Source organism: Haplochromis burtoni, unplaced genomic scaffold, assembly GCF_018398535.1.
Source record: "Haplochromis burtoni strain Fernald_Lab_line unplaced genomic scaffold, NCSU_Asbu1 Contig_228, whole genome shotgun sequence".
Taxonomy (NCBI): domain Eukaryota; kingdom Metazoa; phylum Chordata; class Actinopteri; order Cichliformes; family Cichlidae; genus Haplochromis; species Haplochromis burtoni.
The window spans coordinates 110,965-134,066 of record NW_024582589.1 but is presented as its reverse complement, the minus strand read 5'-3'; the positions used below and the strand labels follow the sequence as shown (position 1 = coordinate 134,066).

General features: G+C 43.8%; 2 protein-coding genes across 8 annotated transcripts in view; both read right to left on the bottom strand.

Annotated features, from left to right (window-relative positions):
* Positions 1–10,644, bottom strand: part of ubash3bb (ubiquitin associated and SH3 domain containing Bb) — a 68,380-nt gene extending 57,736 nt beyond the window's left edge. For both annotated transcript variants that reach the window (XM_005937390.3, XM_005937391.3), the window contains exon 1: positions 10,154–10,644. In XM_005937390.3, the coding sequence (XP_005937452.1) occupies positions 10,154–10,281 (128 nt within the window). In that variant the 5' untranslated portion in view covers positions 10,282–10,644. The remainder of the gene's footprint in view (positions 1–10,153) is intronic.
* A 101-nt stretch (positions 10,645–10,745) lies between these two features.
* Positions 10,746–23,102, bottom strand: part of gkup (glucuronokinase with putative uridyl pyrophosphorylase) — a 21,292-nt gene continuing 8,935 nt past the window's right edge. For 2 of the 6 annotated variants that reach the window (XM_005937392.3, XM_042226798.1), the window contains 15 exons: positions 19,968–20,059; positions 19,791–19,896; positions 19,637–19,716; positions 19,483–19,551; positions 17,484–17,544; positions 17,361–17,377; positions 17,209–17,266; positions 16,522–16,614; positions 16,379–16,439; positions 16,010–16,123; positions 14,913–14,970; positions 13,407–13,475; positions 13,264–13,327; positions 13,112–13,183; positions 10,746–11,170 (listed from right to left, as the gene is read on the bottom strand). In XM_005937392.3, the coding sequence (XP_005937454.1) occupies positions 11,075–11,170; positions 13,112–13,183; positions 13,264–13,327; positions 13,407–13,475; positions 14,913–14,970; positions 16,010–16,123; positions 16,379–16,439; positions 16,522–16,614; positions 17,209–17,266; positions 17,361–17,377; positions 17,484–17,544; positions 19,483–19,551; positions 19,637–19,716; positions 19,791–19,896; positions 19,968–20,059 (1,110 nt within the window). In that variant the 3' untranslated portion in view covers positions 10,746–11,074. Of the gene's footprint in view, positions 11,171–13,111; positions 13,184–13,263; positions 13,328–13,404; positions 13,712–14,912; positions 15,303–16,009; positions 16,124–16,378; positions 16,440–16,521; positions 16,615–17,208; positions 17,267–17,360; positions 17,378–17,483; positions 17,545–19,482; positions 19,552–19,636; positions 19,717–19,790; positions 19,897–19,967; positions 20,060–23,102 lie in introns of those variants that run through there. The other 4 variants (XR_006055133.1, XR_006055136.1, XR_006055135.1 and 1 more) reach the window with 4 other exon arrangements.

The following is a 23,102-nucleotide window of genomic DNA, read 5'->3' as shown; positions in this document are numbered from 1 at the left end:
CAACGAGCTCAACAATCATTCTGCTAGCAACTCATTATGTCTCTGTGCTAATGAACACCACAGCTATAATACTGACATGCTTCAGCATGCCGTAAAAACAGTGTGAAGCTGCAGTTGCATCATGAACGTATTCTAACAACATCGAGCTGTGAATACCAGCCGCCGGACCCAGTTTGAATATTGACGAGATAAGTGTTAAAGCCACAGGTTACCAGATACAATCATGAACGCAGAAGAAATGCAGATTGCAGCGTCACAAAGACACCACAGTCATATTTACACCTCATGGTTTAAAATAAAACTGAACTGTTATCCGCCTGCTCTGATGGACGGGCTTGTTTTACCAGTGCACACAAAGCACGTGTCAGACAGAGCGGCCTCGCTGTTCGTCTGACTGCAAACGTGTGCACGTACATAATAACACCACATACATTATTTGGTCCGATTCTTTTCTTTGTTTTCAAGTCTTCCATAAAACAGACAGCCCATCCATCTGCAGTTCATTTTCTGCCCTTACAGCCAAGACGGCGGCCACTGTCTTGATCACGGAGCTCAGCAGGATAAGAAACAAACTCCAGAGTGAGACCACGTGAGTGTGTTGCACAACTTTCTTGCGTACACTTGTTTTCACAAACTTCCTCTTGCTAAAAAGTCTAATGATGAGGAGGGAATAATCAGCTCTGAGCTAACATTTGTGACTCCTTGTGTCCTTTTGCCTGTTTCAAAACCTCTGACCCGATCCACCCAAGAAGTCTGAAGGAGACTGAATCAGTGGGCGGAGCTTGTCACCACTACGGACCATCGTGAAAAGCATCATCGTCAGAGGCTCTTATGCTATGCTGTCATCAGTGACGACCCCGAGAATTTCATTTTGGGGCGGACAGAACTGGGACAGAACTGGGACAGGGTTAGGGCATTAACCAATAATGTCAGCGCAAGCACACTGAACAGCAGTACTGCAGTAATGATACCATTGCATGTAGTCACTCTTCACACGTTTGTGAAAACATTGATGTGACAGTGGCTGAGGACAGCAAACATTCTTGTTCTGATGTAGCCAAACTTTATTTTATGTTTGCACGATTGATTTATTATTGATTGATATGATTTATTTCAGTTCTCAGTTTGTCCAGTTTACTTGGTTTGAACTCACTTTATTTACCTGTGTTCCAGGAACCAAGTGCTGCCTCACTTCCTGTCTTTATAGCTTCCTGTTTAGTGCTGATATCACAGGAAGGGAGCAGGTAAAGTGGGGGGCGGGGATAATTTAATAAAGTCAGTTTTATTGGGAGTTATATGTTATATTGCTGCAAACTGTAATGGCTACACCATAGACGTGTGTGTTCACTGCTGGTACAAAGTCACATCATAAGTGTATGATCACGACTGTGTGTTTAGTCTTGCCTGTTGAATAGTCCACAGGAGAACATGGTGCTCGGAGATGCTGGAGGACCAGTTCAGTGCAGCCGAGTGCACGTGACATGCACTTTGGTTTAAATTCAGTTTATTTGCACCAAGTTAACTTTTTGTCAGTATTTTGGGTCTCCTGATGTTCTTCAGCCACTTTGGCCAAGCTATCTCACAACTGAGAACTTTCATTTTGGGTGTTTCAGGAAATGACATTGCGAGCCAGGACACATGCAGGAAACCTGCGGCGCTCCTAGCGCCAACCCTCAGCAGTGCTAACTGTTACACTGCTGTAGGGTCTCGTCTGTGTCCGAGGCCACATTAACACAGAGCTTCTGCTTTTACCGCTCGAAGCAGTGCATTCTTACTGTGGAGCTGGCCATTTGTTTGGAGCTCATTTGAAATGCAAAGCACCCCCTCCCTTCCTCCCTTCCTCCCCCCGGCAGCTGCACTACCTCGAATTTCATAAATCCACAGTGAGATATCCGAGCGGAGACAATGGCCCCATAATCTGATAGTGCTGTCTGCTTCCCTGCTTCCGGACAGAGCTTCAAATGAAGCTTGATATGATGACTGAGCAGGAGTGCTACTTGTGCACAGTGATGCACCTCTCCTATTTCAGGAAGGAGGCTAATGTCATTTATGTGACCTTGTTAGACGCTCCTCTGCGTAATGATGACATGTCAGGTAGATATCTTTTGGATTTTGTGTTTTTATCTTTAAGTACTCCAGAAAAGATGGAGACAAAGGGAACCTTCACATTCATGTACACTTCAAAGAGAATGACTCAATAATTCATGAGCGTTACCGACTTCACAGCACTTTGTGGTTCTCTGCAGCGGCTGTGTGCAGCGGGCTAGGACTGGACAATGTGCAGGCGTTTTTTTCTTTCCTTCTTTTAAAAGAGCAAATGTGCGACGCTTGAACTGAGATACACAGAAAACACATTTCCTCTGCTGACAGCTGGTGTGAAGCAACAGAAACACATCAGCAGCGTCGAGCAAAGACACGGGTTTGGAGCCTAGGACGCACACATTGGTGCGCTGCAGTCCTCAGAAAGACAACCCAATTTTATGACCAGTAGAGCAAATGTAAAAAACCACATTATCTTCACAGGAAGTGAGTAGGCGTCCATCTGACAGAACATAAAAACTCAAGTTCTTCTTTGTAGGCTGATGGCAGATGCACGCCAAGCCACAGTTATATAGGTTACATCCCCTACGTGCACGAGAAAAACCAGAGTAATGTACTACACAAAAACCTGACACACGTGTCCACAGTCTTATTCTTCTCTAACAAAACATGTTAATTCCTATGAGGAAAAATGCTAAAGAGTAAGTCACAGTGTGTGGGTTAAATATTATGGACATGTCAGTGCAGCTTTAAAAGCCTCACGTTCTCTCACCTCTTATCAAACATCTTTCATTAATTAATTAATGATTTCTCTATGCTGATTCCATCATATTAATAACAGAGCACAGAAATTTCCACTACTAAAGTTCTCTGCTGTTCATGTTATTGGACCTAGGGTTCATAAAAAATACATTTTTACATTCATTTTTATCAGCGAACAACAGAGGCATGAATGCAACAAAGACACACACTTACAGCAAAATCAATCTGAACTACTGATGAAATGAACCGAGGGAAAAAAAACGACACGTTAACTTTCAGTCGTCTCAACGAAAAGAAACGTTAGATTCCAGTTTTAGTTACGTGTGAGATTTAATGTCTTACACGACAGCGACACAGGCGAGTGTGGGTGGCTCGCTTAGGTCACAACATGATGACTAAACTCTATTTAGATTTTTTCTATATAAAAAATATATTTTCACTCCCCCGAAGACGTGTTTACCTCCAAAAAAAGAAAATCACTTATTTACTCAAGGATGAAACGCACAAAGTCTGCACAGACTTTACTTTGTATGAATGCACACTAGCAGAGGTTAAAGTCACAGTCTTATTCTGAGCCTTTTAAAGCCCTGCTGCTTATAACTGAGGCCTGAAGCGCACTGGGCATGAAAGCTAACACATACTGGACTACATTATCACCATCTACCAGCACGTGCCTCTGAATGAATGAAAACAGACTTTTCATGTGAAATAACCAAGTCACCAAACTGTAACTTTGGTGGCTTCAGATACACAATCAGAGGATGTTGTTGTTCTTGTAGCTTAACTTCTGATGGCTCGTGTTGACAGCATCTGTTTCTCACTGCGCAGACAGTTTGTCCGTGCAGCTGATAGTGAGCCAGCTCGTTCTTTTGTTCTGTCACCATCCTGAGCCAACACGCTCACATTTCAGACTTTTGTAGTGAAACCAAGCCTGACTTGTTTCATGTATAACTGAACATTGCACTAAGAGGTAGCTAACACGCACGAGGCTGTCATTTAAAGAGTTGAAGAGAGGCACCTCGTGACTTCCTGGAAGCCCGTTTCTCTCTGCAGATGAGAAAACCGTACGCGATCGATTCGGTGATTTCACTTGGAGTCGACGTACGGGAGACGACGATGAAGTGTCAGTTGATGCTAATGGCAGGATAGATTTCTTTTTGTTATTATTAGTACAGGAATATGTTTAACATGATGTTATAGGTTATGACGAGTTGTTTTTCTTTACGTTTCTGTCATTTATGATCGATGACAGATTTACATTTACTGTCACAGCCTCCTTAAAATTAGACACAAGGCAGCAGCGAGGGACCTCGCTGACATTAATGATAGTGCTGTGCTTTTAAATATCACGAGAAAGTGAACTAATAAAAAAACAAATGCGATAACTGCATTTTTTAATTTAGCTGGCATGGAAATATCAAAGTACCTTTTGAATGAAGTGATGAAATTATGTTGGAATAATGAGTTGACTGTGTCGGGATATTGTGATTACATTTTATAATAATGACAGACTTATTAAATCAAAATAACTTCACATTCACACAAAGTAGTCGTGATGACTTTCGTGCTGATTTCTGTCAGCTGTTAAAGCAAATGTTTAGGAGGACACTGAGATCGATGTCCAGTACTACAATACAAACTGTAACCTCCTCTCTACTGCGCAGGAGGGCTGCCACAAACGATTATTTTGATAGTCGACTAATCAGATCCATTGAACGTAAAACGTACAGCTTCTTGCACCAGCAGCATCTGCTCTTATATAACTATCATTAGCTTACAGCTTTAAGTGTTTAAGGTTTGTGCTAACTAAGAATAAAGACAAGATGATAGTTCATTACATTTTAATGACATTTGCAGATTGTTTCAGTGAAGTTTAATAAACTCCTTGCTATCTAAAATATAACAGGACACTGGAGTAAACTCTCGACCGTCTCACACTTCTGATGATCAGCTGTCTGTTTGACGTTTATTCAGCTGTGTAAAAACTAAAACTTTAATCTCAGCCAAACCGATTTACTCAGGAACAAATAAAACTGAAAAAAGTCAAACAATAACATTTTTAAGTTATCTACGTGACTTATATATGTTTAACCTGAGTAGCGAAAGACGGCAGTGGGTTTGAAAACGATTTGCCGGTGTTGTGCCAAATAGTGATTGCCTGCCAAAAACTAATTTCCGGTATTTGCCAAAAACTGATTGGTCGTATTTAAACTGCTATAAATAACTTGTTGGGCTATAATATGTGAAACATATGTCAAATGGATCCCTCATGGATAACATAAAGTCATCTTGGGCCACAAACAACATTTGTGTAACAAGGTAGAAGTCGCAATCAGTTTTTGGCAGTGACTTTTATATTACTTTTATTTATGCAATTCTCATTAACATTAAAAGTCTTTTGTAAGAGTAAATTGGCCAAAAGAACAGCAGAAATGCCAAACTAATTACAATAGTTCTGTAAACATATTTTAAGTGGGGATAAAGGACCGAATTTGTTATAATGTAAGTATAGTAACACAGAGTTATAAAGATACTTGAAAAACTGATCTTTTAATTCAATTTATAACCCCTTTGTAAACCCTGTTCACCGAAGTCTATTTACCAACACATGTAAAGATTTTACTCATAAAAAATACACAGACACATTGGAAATCACTTTTTGGCACAACACCGGGAGTCCGCTGTTCTCACGGGATCTAGCGAGCCTTGCCCCCGGCTAGCGAAAACGTCGGAGCGCTTTTGAAAATATGTGGTGTCCTGATAAACTGAGCAGATATTTGAGGTTTACACAGCTACATTCTCGCCTGAAAATATGTTAAACGTTTATTTTGTGACCCAGAAAGAATAATAAGAGTAATATTAAAACTAACTATCTGCCGCCATTGCTGGAAACTGAGCTGGGCCACGCTATGAATTATGGGACGCTATTTCTTCTTCTTCGGGGTTTAACAGCAGCTGGCATCCTTGTACATGCAGTGCTGCCATCTTCTGTTCCAGTCCGTTATTACACTCTGTAAGATCCCAAAAGACGCAGGAATAAGTAGTAGGATTTAAAAGCTTCAAACGACGCGTCGACTATTAAATCAGTCGTGATGATTTTGATAGTCGACTAATCGTGGCAGCCCTACTGCGCAGCCACAGCAGATGGATTGAATCTCAACAAAACCGAGATGAGGGATCAGCAGGCGACCATATAAAGGCGAAGGAGTCACAGGCTGATATCACTGGGCTGTGATAGTGGGTTCTACACCAGCGCTGGCTTGCCTGCAGGGCCTGTCATTGGGCCCAGGATCCATCCTTGGGCCCCTTCTTTTTAGTCTTTATTTACTTCCCCTTGGCCATATTATTAAAAAACATAAAGTCTCATTTCATTTTTATGCAGATGATTGTCAAATTTATCTACCGCTGAAACACAATGACCTTAACCCCCTCAGGCCTATTTTAGAATGTCTTAAGGATATCAGAGCATGGCTGGCTCTGAATTTTTTAAACTTTAATGAAAAGAAGACTGAAGTCATTATATTTGGGCCGAATGGACCTGGTGTCCCTCCATCTGACTTGGGTCCTCTTACATCGTGTGTCAAATCAATTGTCACCAACCTTGGAGTAAAATTTGACACAGCTCTTAAAATGGACAAACAAGTAAATACAGTGGTGAGAAAAAGCTTTTTTCAGTTGAGGCAGCTCTCTAAAGTAAAACCTTTTATTTCTTTTTGTGACTTGGAGAGAGTTTTGCACGCATTTGTGACCACTCGCCTTGATTATTGTAATGGACTTTATATTGGTATTGATCAGGCTTCACTATCGCGCTTGCAAATGGTCCAGAATGCTGCTGCTCGCCTGTTGACAGGGACACGCAAACATGAGCACATTACCCCTGTTCTTGCCTCCTTACACTGGTTGCCTGTCCATTTTAGAATTCATTTTAAAATTTTATTGCTTGCTTTTAAAGTCTTAAATGGCCTGGCTCCGTCTTACCTGTCAGACCTTTTACACCAATACACTCCACAAAGGTCTCTCAGATCATCTGACCAGTCACTCCTTGCTGTCCCCATGTCGAGACTGAAACACCGAGGGGACCGAGCTTTCGCTGTTGTGGCCCCCAAACTATGGAACAAACTGCCCCTCCATATCAGGCTGGCCCCATCACTTGAAATGTTTAAATCACTTTTAAAAACACACTTTTTTTCAAAGGCCTTCTAGGAGTGTTATCAGAGTCAGTTTGTAGTCAGTTTTTAGTCAGCTGTTGATCATTCTTAATCTTTTTACTTTGTTAATCTTATTCATTGTATATCTTATTGTTTATTCTACTCATGTTGATTTATTTTTATCTTCTTTTTCAATTATATATTTGTTTTGTTTATTGATTTCATTGTATGCTTAAAGTATGGTTTTAACTGCTATCTCTGTTTTATTATTGGAAAGCACTTTGGTCAACTTTGTTGTTTTTAAAAGTGCTATATAAATAAAGTTGGATTGGATTGTTTTCTGTGTCCATTCATCAAACCACAGCACACTTCCTCTGACACACACATGATGTGTGACATGTGCCTGGACGAAACCCTCTCAGAGCTGGAGCACTGTGAGATTTGCTTCGTAATGTAGATTAAGATGATTTCTGCTGTTTGGAGCAGCTCAGCTGTCAGACGTCACCATTTGGAAAATGTTAAACAGGAAGTAAGGTGTGTTAATGAAAACACACGGCCATGATTCATGGAGTATTCAAAGTGATGATCATGTGACACGGGAAAGAACCAGTCAGCTGACAATTACTGCTTCATCCTGTACGTGTAAGTCCTGAAAAAGTACGAGCTACGTTATTTAACTGACAAGGAAACAAACAGGAAAGCAAACATTTTCTGCCTTTGTTGGTTTAAAGTATGAAGATTAATTCAGTTTCAGTCACTGTTACACAGTTTCTGCTTTTCCAGACATCACAAACCTCTAACCTCCCCGACACTAAACTGCAAATGTTTGTAGATGTGGAACGAAACAATGACAAGAAACGTCATGGAGAATATTCTTTCTGTTTTCTAACATTTTAAAGATAAAACAATGAACAGATTACAATAGAAATCAGTTGCTGCCCTTGATACGGTGTTATATGTAGGAGTACGGTGGTTTTTCAGACCACGGCCCATTCAGCATTCTTTGTTTCCTCAGAGGGAAGTAAGCACTAACAACAACACATCAGATAAACGGTGATGAAACCACTGGCACGCCATTAGCACCGGCGTCTTCTAATATCAGCATCAATATTAACCTAGAATTTGAAAACGAGTGCATCCATAATTGTGTTGTAATCAGTACAATGCTCTGATGGTCGCCATCGTTTCCTTATGCCCAGACTACAGCACTGGCTCTCCTCTGAGCCCTCCAGCTCAGCTCCAACCACTTTTAGTCTGATTTTGATAACTGTCTTGGTTTTCTGACCACACAATCATTATTTTGGGCTGCATCAGGCAGCTGTTTCTAAAACGTTGTCAGAAACCAGCTGTACAGTAACTGCCCAGCTGTAGGACACCCGCCGTGTAAGCCGGCAGACGTACAAATTCACTAGAAATGGAACAAAGCCTGCGAGCGCTACATGCTTCTGTCTCCTCACGTCACAAACCAAACACAGTGCCCTAATGCGGCGGCCTGCGCCCGCAGTGAACTTCCACCTTTTCCTCTGACGTGTCGTTGCCGCTTTTAGGGCAAATGGAAAACATGGACAAGGCTTCCATGTCTGAAGAACGAACCATTAACTACTTAAACCCACATTTTTCCTCAAGGCTGGCAGGGCCGACTCCTCCAGCAGCGTAAAGCTTTGCTTGTACAAACACTTGACTAGACTAGTTAGCAGTTTCAAGTTTCATTGATGCATCACGATCTTCACGTAGTTCAAAAGTGTCTGTTAGTGTGAAACGGGACAATAACCTGACAGGCCGCTACAGTATGAGCGTGCAGCGCACTTTGGTTTCACGGGCAGATCCACCTCGCACTCTTCATATCTGGTTTCAAAAAAGCTGAGACGGCGATGGTAAAAACACTCAGATCGATGCTTCAAAACCGGAACGTCACAAATCAAACAGTGACTACATCCACCTTCAGTTTATCAGGCACATCAGAGCTACTGACAGGCGGCATCGTTTAAGCCCAGGTCTGCTGTATGTGTGACATATACGTATATACTGACTGTGTGCCCACACCACTGACACAGAGGCTGTTCAGTCAGTAAAGCTTTAGGACCTCACAGTTTGACAAATCACTCGAGTTTCTTGGTCGGTTTATTTAATTCTTATTTATATTCTATCAGCGGAAATCCACTCAAATATTTGTGTGTTTGCTCAGCTCAAACATGTGGTGTCTTATTGTGTTTCCTTTAATCACGATCTGCTTTTTTAGAGCTCTGGAACTAAAACCTGCTGCTTTTATGTTTGTAAATATGTGAGGTGACAGTAAATCCTCGCAGCCTCTCTCAGGGTCTGAGTGCGGAGGGCTGCTTTCCTGGTGGTGATGTACAGCATACAGTAGGGTTGTGTTTACAGTGAGTGCCTGCAGCCGACTGGACAGATGTGAACCCGTCGATCTGGCCAAGTCAAAGACAGTCCCTCCATTCAGTAAGGGCCCAGGACACAGGGTGATCCATGAGACCCCCTCCGCACGCGCTCCCACACACACACACACACACACACACACACACACACACACACACACACACACAGCTTCATCACTTCAGAGGACGCTGAACACACTCGCATCCATTTCCTGCACATCCAGCTCAACCTACCCATGTTGTTAACCTAACCTTCAGCCAAAATCATCTCCAGTGTGGATTATTTACCTCATGGGGACTTCCTTTACATCCCCAAAGGGCGGAAGGTCCACACAGTGTGGCTGCCTAAACAGATTACTGTGACACACACACACACACACGACTCCTGACTCCAGTTTTGTGAACAGTTGACATATGAAACATGACGTGACCATAGAAAACCTCAGAAATAATTCAACGTCTAATGTCGTTACTTTGTGTCACTACATCCCAGCACAGCTGAGAGCCAAGATTTAAACACCACCCAGTCATCCTTCATGCTAACCTCTGTTCATTATGATTCACTCACCCACGCTCAGTGGACATTATATTTATATTTATGTAAAATGTCATACACGCACGGGAAACGGGAGAGCAGCTAGCCGCTGTGAGTGAGGCTGTGCGGGGAGCGCGCTGATGCCGTTTGACCCGTCCGTCCACCCGCTCACCGTCACGGTGCTCACGGCTCTGTGGACCGCCCGCTGTGACTCTCGTGTAATCCTCCAGCGGACACACAAACGTACCCGCGCGCACGCACATACACGGGCTACTTACGCCCTTGGTTTGGGGAAGCCCATGGACAGCAGCACGTCCAGGCTGGAGCTGCATTTCATCGAGCCCGCTCGGTTCTGCCGGAGCCTCCGAGGGAGGATTTTGCTGTAGAGGTCTTCTTTAGCAGCCATGTTCAACCGGCCTCAGCCCACTGCAGTCTGACTCAGTCCAGCACTTCACCTCCGGCTAGTCCACGAGCTTCAGCTGGGTCCGCATGAGTGAAGAGATCACGGCAACTGCACGGCAGAGAGCGCAGCGCTGCGCGGCCAGGCAGAGCCCGCTACTCCGCCCACTGGAGGAAGCAGCACAGCGCAGCTCACGCACCGACACTGGCGGCTTTACTATAGCGTGAAACAGACACGAGCCGCTGTGAAAGCTGCCTTTATTGTGTGTAAAAATACATTTGGATTATACACAATTACGTGATCGTATGTAGGACAGCAGTGCGTCATGTGTCCACTGCTGCCCATTAAAGCAGAACAGCAGCGGGGCCGTCTGTGCTGGGCGGCACCGACAGGCTCCAGACAGTTTCCTATAAAATGATTGTTTTGCACTGAAAACAACTCGGACACATTTTAATACCAGACACTAACTGTTGGTTCTTTCATCAGTATCACTTTATTTCCCCTCATTATCATGAACACTTGGCAGTATTACAGTCGGACCTGCTGGAGCTCTGGTCACAGACTGTGAGGAACAAACATGGATATGTTAGGGCATGGGAAATTATTTTTATTGCACTTCTGGCACATTTTGAATTCTATGAAACACAAAATTATTAAAATGCATAAATGCCATCTAAGCTTTGTTCTCCACTGTAGTGATTTTAGTCTTTGAAACGACACCGGAGCTCTTTCAGACACGTGCACTGTGCCACGGCCGTGAATTGGCCCCAACTGAGCCGACGTGTGGAGACGTGTGAGGTTAGTGTTGGCCACCGACAGCGCTGGCAGATGGGTTATATGGTGAGATGACACAGAACACACAGCCTGCCTCCTGGAAAGCTCGCCTCATCTCCACCTAGCGGGCCAAACACAGACTGCATCAGAGGGAGAGAGGGCTCCACATACACAACTTCAACAGGCCCCAGCGACACGAGTGACCTAAGATGCTCCTCAGTCTCCCACCAGAGGAGGAGGCTGGGGGCCGGGTGAGAAACATACAGTCACTGTACAAATGACGTGTTACATTTGGGATTTTCCAAAAACCCATAACTAGTTGGGTGTACACACACTGCCATGCAGGGTAACAATCCCCCCAAACCCTGCTGTTCATTGACAACTGATCGAATAAGCTATCACAGAAACCAGACAGTATTATTTGTTGTCATTTTATAATTAGTCCTGTTGCTGTCTGTTTGTATAGGTCTTTCTTGCTGCTGTTACGTCCAAATTTCCCCTTGTGGGACACTTAAAGGATTATTTTATTGTATTCTAGACTGGTCACTGGTCACCATGTGGAATGAAAGGATGGAAATGAAAATCACCCGTCTGCAGACTGAATAAAGAAACTCTGAAAATCACAGTGAAAAAACGATGCTGGAGACGAGTTTGTTTTACTGAAATGCAGCAACTCCGAATGACGCGCAGCAGTTTGTGTGACCTCCGTGTGCTTGTCTGCACGCCTGACCCTGGAGGAGCTCCTCCCACATCTGGGATCTCTGGGTTGTCGTCTTAGGGAAAATACTGGTTTGCTGCCAGTGTCTCAGCCTTCCAGTAGATGAACTGATAAATCTTATGGTGTTTTTCAGAAACACTGACTTCCGACCTTGAGGTCAAGGTCACTGGCAGAAGCCGATATGATCAGAGAGCACAAACATGCTGCGGCTGTGTTACTCAGTGACAGACTCACACTCATGTCTGCAGTTTATTTTGTTAAACACAACGACAGCAGCAGCGCTGCCACGTGTGCACAGAGAGCACCAGTGGTTTGTTTGTTCAATGAAAGGCTTCAGTTACAGTGCAATACAATATTTGAAATGTAAACAAACTAACAGTACAGAAATCTCTGTGTTTGTTTTCTTGTTTGTTTGCTTTGAGCTCAGCTCATTTAGTGTGAGAGCCCTGCTGTAGATGGATAGTTTCTAAATATTTGGAAAAATCATGTAAAACAGTCTTTCTACATGATTTAGTTGGAAACAGAAGAAAAGAGTGGGGAAGGGTTCAGCAAATCAAACCTCACATCCACCCGACACTGAGTCCACTAAGACGATACACATGATCTACTGAGACACATCAGAGACTCGTGGCTCTAACTGCAGCTCATTCTCTGATCTATCGATAAACTGAGGTTTCCTATTTGCCTCCAACCTTTGAGTAAATCTATTTTAAAGGTGCACTTCACCTTAGAGTCAGTATTTTTTGCTCAGGTAAAAAAAAAAAAAAATCCCTCCATAGTTTTGGTGGAGTCGCCTCAGCAGTCACAGAGCTCCACATGTGCAACAAGAACAACATGTAGCTCTGGATTTGTGTTTGTTAGTTAGCGCTCCACTGGAGCCAAAGCCACCAATTTTCTGTGCAGCGAGTTAAATAATCAAGACGATGAAATACCGAGATCAATACAAAGCTCCAGGCCAGAGTTATTATCAGTGGGCACTACCATCACATTTAGTTTTACATTTCTGGGTTAAACTGAGATTCGTTTTGGTTATATTGAGGTTAATAATGTAATAATAATAATGTATATTTTATTGATCCGTGGGGAAATTCCCGTTCACTCAAGCAGTGGGCAGCCATTGGGTGCCGGGGAGCAGTGTGTAGGGACGGTACCTTTGCTCAGGGGTACCTTGTTCAGGGGAATCGAACCCCGACCTTCCGATCATGGGGCCACCACTGAGCTATCCCTGCCTGGTTCAACTGTTTACCGATGTTAGTTTGAGTTTTTGTTATTTACCAGCGAGGCATTTGTCACATGTAAGATTTAAGAGGTTCCTACAGAGACCTCCACACAGCGCACTCTTACCAGCCTCGCCTGGTCCAGGCACAGACCCACCACCGCCCCCCCACTGCCGGGTAACTTCACTGCCGATCCAAACTGCAAGAACCAGCGCAGACTTTAGGAACGCACGGACACAGAAACAGCCTGATGCAGCGCGGTCTTTAAACACCACCCACCTGCCTCGCCAGCTCAACCATCTTGAGATTCCCGGGGCCGAGACAGTCATCGGTGTAAATAGACCTGTGGGATAGAGGGCTAACGTTAGCTCTGAATACAGCGAGTGCAGAATGCATGCCTCAAATCAAAACGTGTCGTTTACCGGCGCAGCTCAAAGTTCTGGTCCATCAGTTGAACCAGGCGGCTCCAGTCCTTGTCCCGGAAAGCCGTCCTGAGGGAGGAAGTCACGTGACACCAAACTTTATATTAAAACGCTGTGAATGCCACAAGCTGGCACGGGTACATTTGTGCTGGCAGCGGTGGAGGAAATAAAGCCTCAACACGTGGCAGCGCCAGACCATGAACTTCCACAGGTAACACACTGAGGAGTGGTCGGATCACCATGGTAACCGCTCTGACCCCTGCATGTTCTGGTTTTCATCTTTGCTTCATGCTGTGAGTATTTGGCTACGAACACAAAGGCAAGAGAAAGATTGTGTCTGTCTGTCTGTGTGTCTGTCTGTCTGTGTGTCTGTCTGTCTGTGTGTCTGTCTGTCTGTGTCCTGCTGACAGAAAATTCTGAGACATTTTACAGTCCAAAGACATGCAACTTGTGGGGATAGGTTAATTGGATAATCCAAATTGCCACTAGGTGTGAATGTGCGAGTGAATGGTTGTCTGTCCCTGTGTGTTGGCCCTGCGACAGACTGGCGACCTGTCCAGGGTGGACCCTGCCTCTCGCCCTATGACAGCTGGGATAGGCTCCAGCGTCCCCCGCGACCCTGAAAAGGAGAAGCGGAAGCGAATGGATGGATGGATGGATTTTACAGAGAAACGCAAAAATAATGTAACAAGTTACTTTCTCCTGGGAGTAATTAAGTAAAATACTGCATTACTTGTAAATGACCTTTAAATTTGGTAAATATTTTTACGTTTGTTTGAAAGGCACTTCGGTTTTATTTTGAAATCCATGCTTTTATTTTGAAACAGGAAACTGGCACAAAACCGTTAAAGGGCTGTTAGTAACGTTTCTTTTAGGATATGGTAAAATAGTGTGCCTTAAAGTGAAAAATATGTACGTTTACTTTGCCAATTAGTACCTGGCTGACAGTGGCACAAGGTTTGTTAATGTTTCCTTTAACGGAATAAGTTACATGCAATCAAAATGTCGTTTAATAGAGTTTATGTTGTTAACCTTGACCTTGACCTTTATGTGTAGTTGTAAGTTAGTGAGGTGATATAATGAATTGAGTGATGTAAATTTGATGTATATGCTATATGTGAGCAGGAGAAATTTGTTTCCTTTGATCTTATGGTATTAATATTGCTGGTTTTGTTTTGCTCCTAGCTCTTACGGTGTCTTCACTGAATGTTTCAATAAAAACATTTCCAATAAAACCTCTGTGAAGCATCAGTATAAGAGACCATCATTCAGCCAGGGATGCTACATTACTTTAGAGAAATGTATTCAGTGTAGCATGTGCAATGACCCCAACACTGATGACCACACAGTGCGTCTTTGACGTGTTGCTAAGCGACAGACCCCGGTGAAATCAGACTGCATAGGATACATTTAGTAACCTGCGACTTTAATGAGTCAGTTAAATTATTTGAATTTGAACAGGGATGCATGAAACAGGAGCTACAGAGTAACAGGCTGTAAACTAACCTGGCCTGATCAGTCAGCTCAGCAAATCTCCTCATGGCTTCAATGACCAGCAGCTCCCCTGCAGGACGACACAAAACACAGAAGCAGTCTAATGCATGGACCGGTGTGCATTTGTGTTTTCTGGCAAACACACTTTCAGTTTAAAACAATCCCATTTACCTTATACTGGGACAGAGAGACTTCCTGGGTGGATCTGTCTGACTGATGAGGTCTCAAATGTTTTATTCTGGTCATTTTTAACATGTTATTGTTCAGACCATGGACACAATTCAACGTCTTTTAAAAGATCCTGTCTGTGAGGTGAGCAGCAGCAGAGCATTTGTAGGAGCAGCTTACACGTGCTGAGAGACTTCTGCTTCGAACATCGAGCGACAGTTTGGAAATGCAGGCCTAAACATAGAGAGCACGGTTTTTAAGGATACAGCTGAGGCTTCATTTCATTTTCGGCACGTTACTGATGCTGTCTGATAAAACAGATCGTTGGGGATGACCCTGTGAGAATCCCCTGCTGTGCCTGCAATTCAACTACAGCCAATTTCTGTACAGTGGAAAGTGGAATCTCTCTGATTGGTCCCTTTAATCCAACTTTGATTGGCACAAACATTAAGCAGCAGATATGTTCGGCTTCTATTGTCTGAGACGAACATATTAGAGATATCACCTCTCAAGTCTGAAACAGTGTTTAGAGCAGTCTGAAGCTGAGTTTCTGCCCTATAGAGATGACCTGGACCTGAGCTTGGAGGGTTTTGGTTCGTTTCAAAGGGTTATTTGTAGAAAACACGGACTTTGTATCAGGATGGTTCCTGCCAGTGAACAGCACATGACACTGATTATAGCAATGGTTTTGAATAGTGGGATTACTCCAAAATAGGAGTGTGGTGGAAATGTCACTAGTTTTGGTCACGTGAACTGGACTCACTCCTGAGTGAAACAGTATTGATACTGATGAAACACTGCAGGTGACTACAGAGCACCAGTATAGCAGGAAACCGCGAGATCATCACCATCGGTAGGATTCATCTGCTGAGCAGCTGTAGCGTCGGCACCATTCGACACCTCCTGCCTTCAAAAGAACAACGTCTGATTTGGAGACATACCACTGAGCCAGCGCTGTCGGATGTTGCTATGGATACGGCCAGAGTCACTGGGGTCGCTCAGGTAGGCCAGCCAGAACGGTGGAAGTTCACTCATGTCCATAGGAATGTAGGCTCCTGATAATGGAAAACACATGAAGACAATTTCAGCATCAAATGACAATAAATCCAAACGATAAGAAAAACTGAGAACTGCAAACGTCCTGCACTAACATCACGCAGTAAGTCTGAGATTATAAAGGTCTCCCGAAACCACGCACATGAGGACACACACACACACACACACACACACACACACACACACACGATGTAACAACAACTTTTATTTTACAGGATATAACGTTTATGGCGCGCTGACAGGGAGGTCAGTACCGAAGCCGTGCTCTTCCATGAGCTCCTTGCTAAAATCCATGTACACTAAGCCTTCATACACCTGCAAGACACAACAGTAACATCTGTCACTTCACAGTTAACACTGACAGGCAGGTCCACACACCGTGGGTCATCAGACTGACCTGTACCACTCGGTCCTGCAGCCCAGCAGTAATGGACAGCTCATCCGTCTCCACATCGAGGATGAAGTTGGCTCTGATTGGTTTGGGAAGATCCTGCAACATTAATAAAAACCAAAACAAACGTGACTCAGGACGACATTCAGTGCAGTTCGGTTTTAGAGAAGAAGACCCAGATCTACACTCAGGAACTCAAATATGCCTTTCTTTGTCCACACGCCACCTTTCCATTGAATTCCATGTGTGCCTGTGCTGGCATTTCTCCTGCGGTGTTGCTATCCGTGTGTGAAGAGTGGGAGAAGAGGGTTGCATTGACAATCCAACACAATGGGCAGCACATTGAACACATTTTATATGTGGTCAGAAACTTGTAAGTAACTCATGAAAGAATAAAGTTACGTTGAAACCAAGCACACCGTTGTTTTTCTTGTGACATTACCAATAAGTGTGATGTGTCACATGACCCTCTTCCTATTGAAAAAAACAAAAGTTGCATCCAAGATGGCCGACTTCTAAATGGCCACCATGGTCACCGCCCATCTTGAGGAGTTTGCCCCTTAACATATACTAATGTGCCACAAACAGGACTTTAATATCACCAACCATTCCCATGTTATTACACTGTATCCATTTAAATGGCCACCCTGTATTTCAGATATGTGTGTAGGTAGACTGGTCACATGTCCTCACATTATCTGTGATGTTGTAGAACTTCATGAGACACTTCAGAGTAGCTGAGACGATGGCACTGTGAGAATCATAAACAAGTAGAATATTACAAAGTGCACAAAATGACCTCTGAGTTATGGTACGCCGTTTCAAAACAAAGCAAAAATACTCACCTGCTTCCAGCAAGGCCCTTCACACAAACACAAATATACGACATCATCATTAGACTGAATTAGATGCAAACAGGCCACAACCGTTTACGTGTTACACTCTGAAGTATCTGAAGGGATCCTTACCACTTGTCGGGGAATGTTGGTGTCGTACTTCAGGGTGAAGTTCTGCTTTGTCAAAGCAATCCTGCAAAGAATGCAGAGCATTGGATGAGCTTTGAAAACCAGCCTGTGTGATCCAAACCTGTAAACAGCTAACAGGGTTCTGGTGGCATTTGAACCTTTCCACATATCTACAACCAGGCACATGTGGGGGGCAGGGCTTGAGTACCCACCCCTTCTAATGTCTCTGCGCGGCCCTGTCTACAACCATAGCACTCTCAGACAATTCAACAGTGAACTCATGCAGTCGTTTACAGTTGTGTCTGTATTACTGAAAGTAAGTGAGTATTTGTACTTTAATAAAACTGGACTTTGTATTTCCATGTTTATTCTTGGACTCAGGCAGCACGGTGGCACGGTGGTTAGCACTGTTGCCTCACAGCAAGAAGGTCCTGAGTTCAATTCCACCATCAGGCCGGGGTCTTTCTGTGTAGAGTTTGCATGTTCTCCCCGTGTTTGCGTGGGTTCCCTCCGGGTACTCCGGCTTCCTCCCACCGTCCAAAGACATGCAGCTTGTGGGGATAGGTTAATTGGATAATCCAAATTGTCACTAGGTGTGAATGAGAGTGCGAATGGTTGTCTGTCCCTGTGTGTTGGCCCTGCGACAGACTGGCGACCTGTCCAGGGTGTACCCTGCCTCTCGCCCTATGACAGCTGGGATGGGCTCCAGCGTCCCCTGCGACCCTGAAAAGGATCAGCGGAAGCGGATGGATGGATGGATTCTTGGACTCCAGGAGTAGCTTGAATTTTATGATCAAACTCAATCAGTTCATGAATGGACCGTTAGCTAATACCAGCATGTCTGCCAACACAAGTGCCGACTGTCTGATGTAGCAAAATGCCGTCACAAACTGACGGCCCGTGTTATAGCAGCACACGCACATTCAGTGAACTCGTTCACAAACGTTTGTAAGGACAGACAGTCTGCACAGACTGAAAACATTCAAATATTTAGACGAATGATTTGACACATTTGCTCAGTTACAGCTAACAGGCTAACCATGCAATCTACAGCCTGTTACACAAGCTCAGTCATATCAGAGACAATACTACATGGCTAACATGATCAACGGCACTTAACAAATGATGAAAATCCAATAAATCCACATAGCAAAGAAGTATAACTAATCTGTCTACATTCAGAGGGTGGTTGGCTAGCACGCCGTGACACAGCTTTGACTGACATTGGTTGCTTTGTCCAAGTCAACCTTCCTGTCCCCATGCTGACATAGGCTGTGGAGACTTTTGTTGTAAATCTCGTCCACGTCACATCCCAGGTTTCGTTGTTGACACCTTGGTGCTAACTGCGGTTCAGCTCAACAGCTGCGAGTTCTCGTCATTAACCTTTCTAGAAGTTACACAAGCAACACTGGCTTTTCAGTCACACAGAGATATAAATACATCCTAACATTGTTTTGAAGGAAAGTAAGGTCCCCTTGAGCATCAGATCTGAGTATTGCCTTCAGATGTACCTTGTAAGTGTTACAACTGTCCACTAGTCTCCACTGTGTAAGCATGTGAGATTTGACATTAGCAGCTTGTTATTAATTACTTTTTCATTTTTTTCATTACATTTTCTCTACAAGCTCTTATGTCAAAGCAGGTAATTCTTCACCTGCTTTCAATAAGAGACAAGGCTTTGTTATGAAGTGTTTTAGCTCTTATGAATCAGCAGACAGGCACAGAGTACATTAGAGATCATCTACACCAGGGGTGTCCAACTCCAGGCCTCGAGGGCCGGTGTCCTGCAGGTTTAGATCTCACCCTGGGTCAACACACCTGAATCACATTACCTCGTTACCAGGCCCTGGAGAACTTCATGACATGTTGAGGAGCTAATTTAGCCATTTAAATCAGCTGTGTTGGTTTGAGGACACATCTAAAACCTACATAACGCTGACCCTCGAGGCCTGGAGTTTGACACCTGTGATCTACACAGACTGATAGCAGCAGGTACCCTCACCCTTGTTTGGAGCAGAACTGGTAAAACTTCTTACATGTCGCCTGTAGCAGTCGAAGACCCCCCAGGTACCTGCAATCAGTAATAAAGACAAAGACTTCCTCACTATGACGCCTCCATCCTGCCTTTGGGCTCAGTCAGCTGGCTGCATACACACCCTTCCTTCCTGCTGATACAGAACAGATCTTGCAGGCTGCCAAACTCTGTGGGGTCGTTGAGTGGATGAGGGACTAAAACCTACAAAGGTCACAATACTTTAGAACAGAGTGGAGATGTTTTAGTTTATAAGAATATGTGGTCATTTGTATTACCAAAGTCTGGGTCTCCAGCAGAGTAACCTCAGCCCAGAAGTTAGCGATGGTCATGGCGATTGTTTTTCCATTGAAGCCATCTGAGGGATTCCCCATTAGTCCCACCCTGGGAGTCGTCAGAGATTTGGGAAGTATTTTATACCAAAGTGTGGCAGTTGCGTGTCCATGCTTTCTTACCTGGCGTATGACCGGCATGTAATAGGTTTAGCAGGGTTGCCTTGCTGCTTGGTGGAGTAGTGGGTGAGCCACTTGGTGTAGTCTGACAGTCCCTGAAATGTTGTGAGAGAAAGTGGTGTTAGACTGAAATTTAACCAGAAAAAGGAAGTAAAGTAACTGTACGCAGAAATGTACTTAAGATAGATTTTACATTAATGTAAAATATAAATGCAATTTTGTTTTACTCTTTTTACCCCAGACAATAATGGTTCCCTTAAAGAGGATCCATCCTGCTCAGTTCTAGCTTCAGGTACTCGAGAGTACACTATATTGACTCGCCCGTCCAAACCAGGTGTTCCAATCACTGTCATAGCTGCATAAAATCACACACCAAGGCAAGCAGGCTGCTTCTACATACAGACCCTTTCCAAAAAATTAGAACATCATGGAAAATTATATTCTGAATGGAATTTCCATAATTCCATTCACAACGTTAAACTCTCATAGACGATTTCAAGTACTTAGTTGTTTATTTGTACATAATTTGGGCTTCCAGCTCATGAAATCCATGAAAACATGATTTCAAAAAAATTGAATACTGTGAAGACATCACCATTCACTTCTCATTTTTTGCAGGAAAAAAAAAATTAGGATCACATCAAATTAATCAAAATGTGGTATTTTCAAAATGATATGTCAATCTTCAATACTTGGTTGGGAATCCCTTCGCCTTAACCACTGCCTCGATGTGGCATTGATGCAATCAGCCTGTGGCATTGCCTGGTAGTTATGGAGGCCCAGATTTCCTTGGTACTTGCTGTCAGCTCTTTGTTTTGAGGTCTGGGTCTTTTCCTCTTCATACCCCATAGATTCTCAAAGGGGTTTAGGTCTGGTGAGTTGGCTGGCCAGTCAAGCACTGTGATGGCATGGCAATCAAACCAGGTTTTGGTGCTTCTGGCGGTATGGGCAGGGGCCAGGTCCTGCTGGAAGATGAAATCTGCATCTCCATACAGATCCTCAGCAGAAGGAATCATAAAGTCATCTAAAACACTCTGGTAGACTTTTGCGGTAACCTTGGATTTAAGAAGGCAGAGTTTACCAACACCTGCACCGGACATTGCACTCCAAATCATGACTGACTGTGGTTATTTGACACTGAACCTCAAACAACTTGGGTTCTGTTCCTCACCCATCTTCCTCCAAACACTTGGACCTTGATTCCTGAATGAAAGGCACACTTTACTTTCATCAGAAAAGAGGACCTTTGACCACTGGCCAACAGTCCAGTCCATCTTCTCCTTGGCCCAGTTGAGTCGCTCAGGCTCAGAAGTGGTTTTGAAGTTTTGATTCCTGCCTCATTCCACTCTTTCTGGGTCTCTACCAGATTCTTGAATCTTCTGTCTGATAATCCGCTGAAAGCCACCGTCATCTCTTCTGCTGGTGCATCTTCTCCTGCCACATTTTGCCCTTCCACTAGACTTTCCATTGATATGCTTGGACACAGCACTCTAAACAGCCAGCCTCCTTAGCTATAAACTTTTGTGGCTTACCCATTCTATGGCGGGTACCATTGATGCTCTTCTGGCCAGTTGTCAAGTGTGCAGTCTTCCCCATATTGAACCTAACTGAGACAATTGGATCAAAGTGAAGCAAATTAATGACACCTGGGAAAACCTGTGCAGGTGCTTTGAGTTAGTACAGTGGTTCCAAACTTTTTTTGCTGGGCCCCCCTTTGTTTGACAAGAAAAATATTCGCCCCCCCTCTCGCAAACATCCTCCAACCACACACGCCCATATTTTGCGCCATTGCGGTTTATTTCACACCTCAAACATTTAGTAAACAATTAAGCAAATACAAGTAATCTGCAAGTAGTAAGAAAATAAACTATCAACTCTTTTACGCTGCGTCCGCACGTACACCGGTGATTTTGAAAACGCAGCTGTTTCGTCCACACGTAAACGGCGTTTCGAATCACCGAAAACAGATTTTTTAAAACTCCTTTTTTGCGTTTACGTGTGGACGAGGAATACAGAGTTTGTCATGTTATTGCTTACATGAGATGAATTGCAGAATGGCAGATAGTCAGATTAAGAGTATTTTGTCTCTATCTGCAGGTTTTACACGCTTACATAAACACGCAGTTACTGTCCCTCTATTTACAAAGGCAGAGGCGTCACGGTGTGATTGTTTTACATGTAGTTGTTTTTTTCCTGTGTAATAATATTCAACATTGCTGTCAATACATTTTTCAAAAAATGTCTGTCTGTGCAAAATGGGTTTAAAAACATAAACAGCTGTGGGATCCTGTTTGTCTGTGATTTGAACAGCCCAGCGCTGCTCCCGACAGGGAAAACCTGCAGGGGAGACCTACCTCAGCACTTGTGCAGGTGAAGCCAAAGGGAAGATTTGCTTCACCATATTTTCTAGTCTTTGGCTTGGAAGGAAATTGGTTTGGAAACATATTCAGCGATGCTTCATCTCCTGCTTTGCGTTTGTGTGGGAGCCCTTGCTAGCAGTGTCCAAGCATTTTGTTTTTCCCCCCCCCTTTTCATGCCGCGCCCCCCCTGCAATGGCTCTGGCAGGCCCCACACTTTGGGAAGGTCTGAGTTAGTAGATGAGTTATGTGTAAAACTCAGTTTAAAACATTCATGCCCTGTAAAATTTGGGCTTATGTCTTTATAGTTTCTAATTTTTCGAAATCATGTTTTCATGGATTTCATGAGCTGGAAGCCCAAATTATGTACAAATAAACAAGTACTTGAAATCGTTTGTGGGCCCTGAATCTATAATCTATGAAAGTTTAATGTTTTGAATGGAATTATGGAAATAAATAAACTTTTCCATGGTATTCTAATTTTTTGGAAAGGGTCTGTACATTTGTGAAAGAATGGGTCGCTCATAGGAGCTCACTGAAGTCCAGTGTGGTACCATGACAGGATATCACCTGTGTAACAAATCCAGCTGTGAAATTTCCTCACTACTAAACATCAATAGACAAGTCTGGGTTTGACGGTTGCCAGGGGCACAGTACTAGTACTGCACTGTGCCAAGTGTAGAGTTTAGCAGAGGTGGGGTTATGGCAGGAACTCCAGGCCTCGAGAGCCGGTGTCCTGCAGGTGTTAGATCTCACCCTGGGCCAACACACCTGGTAGCGG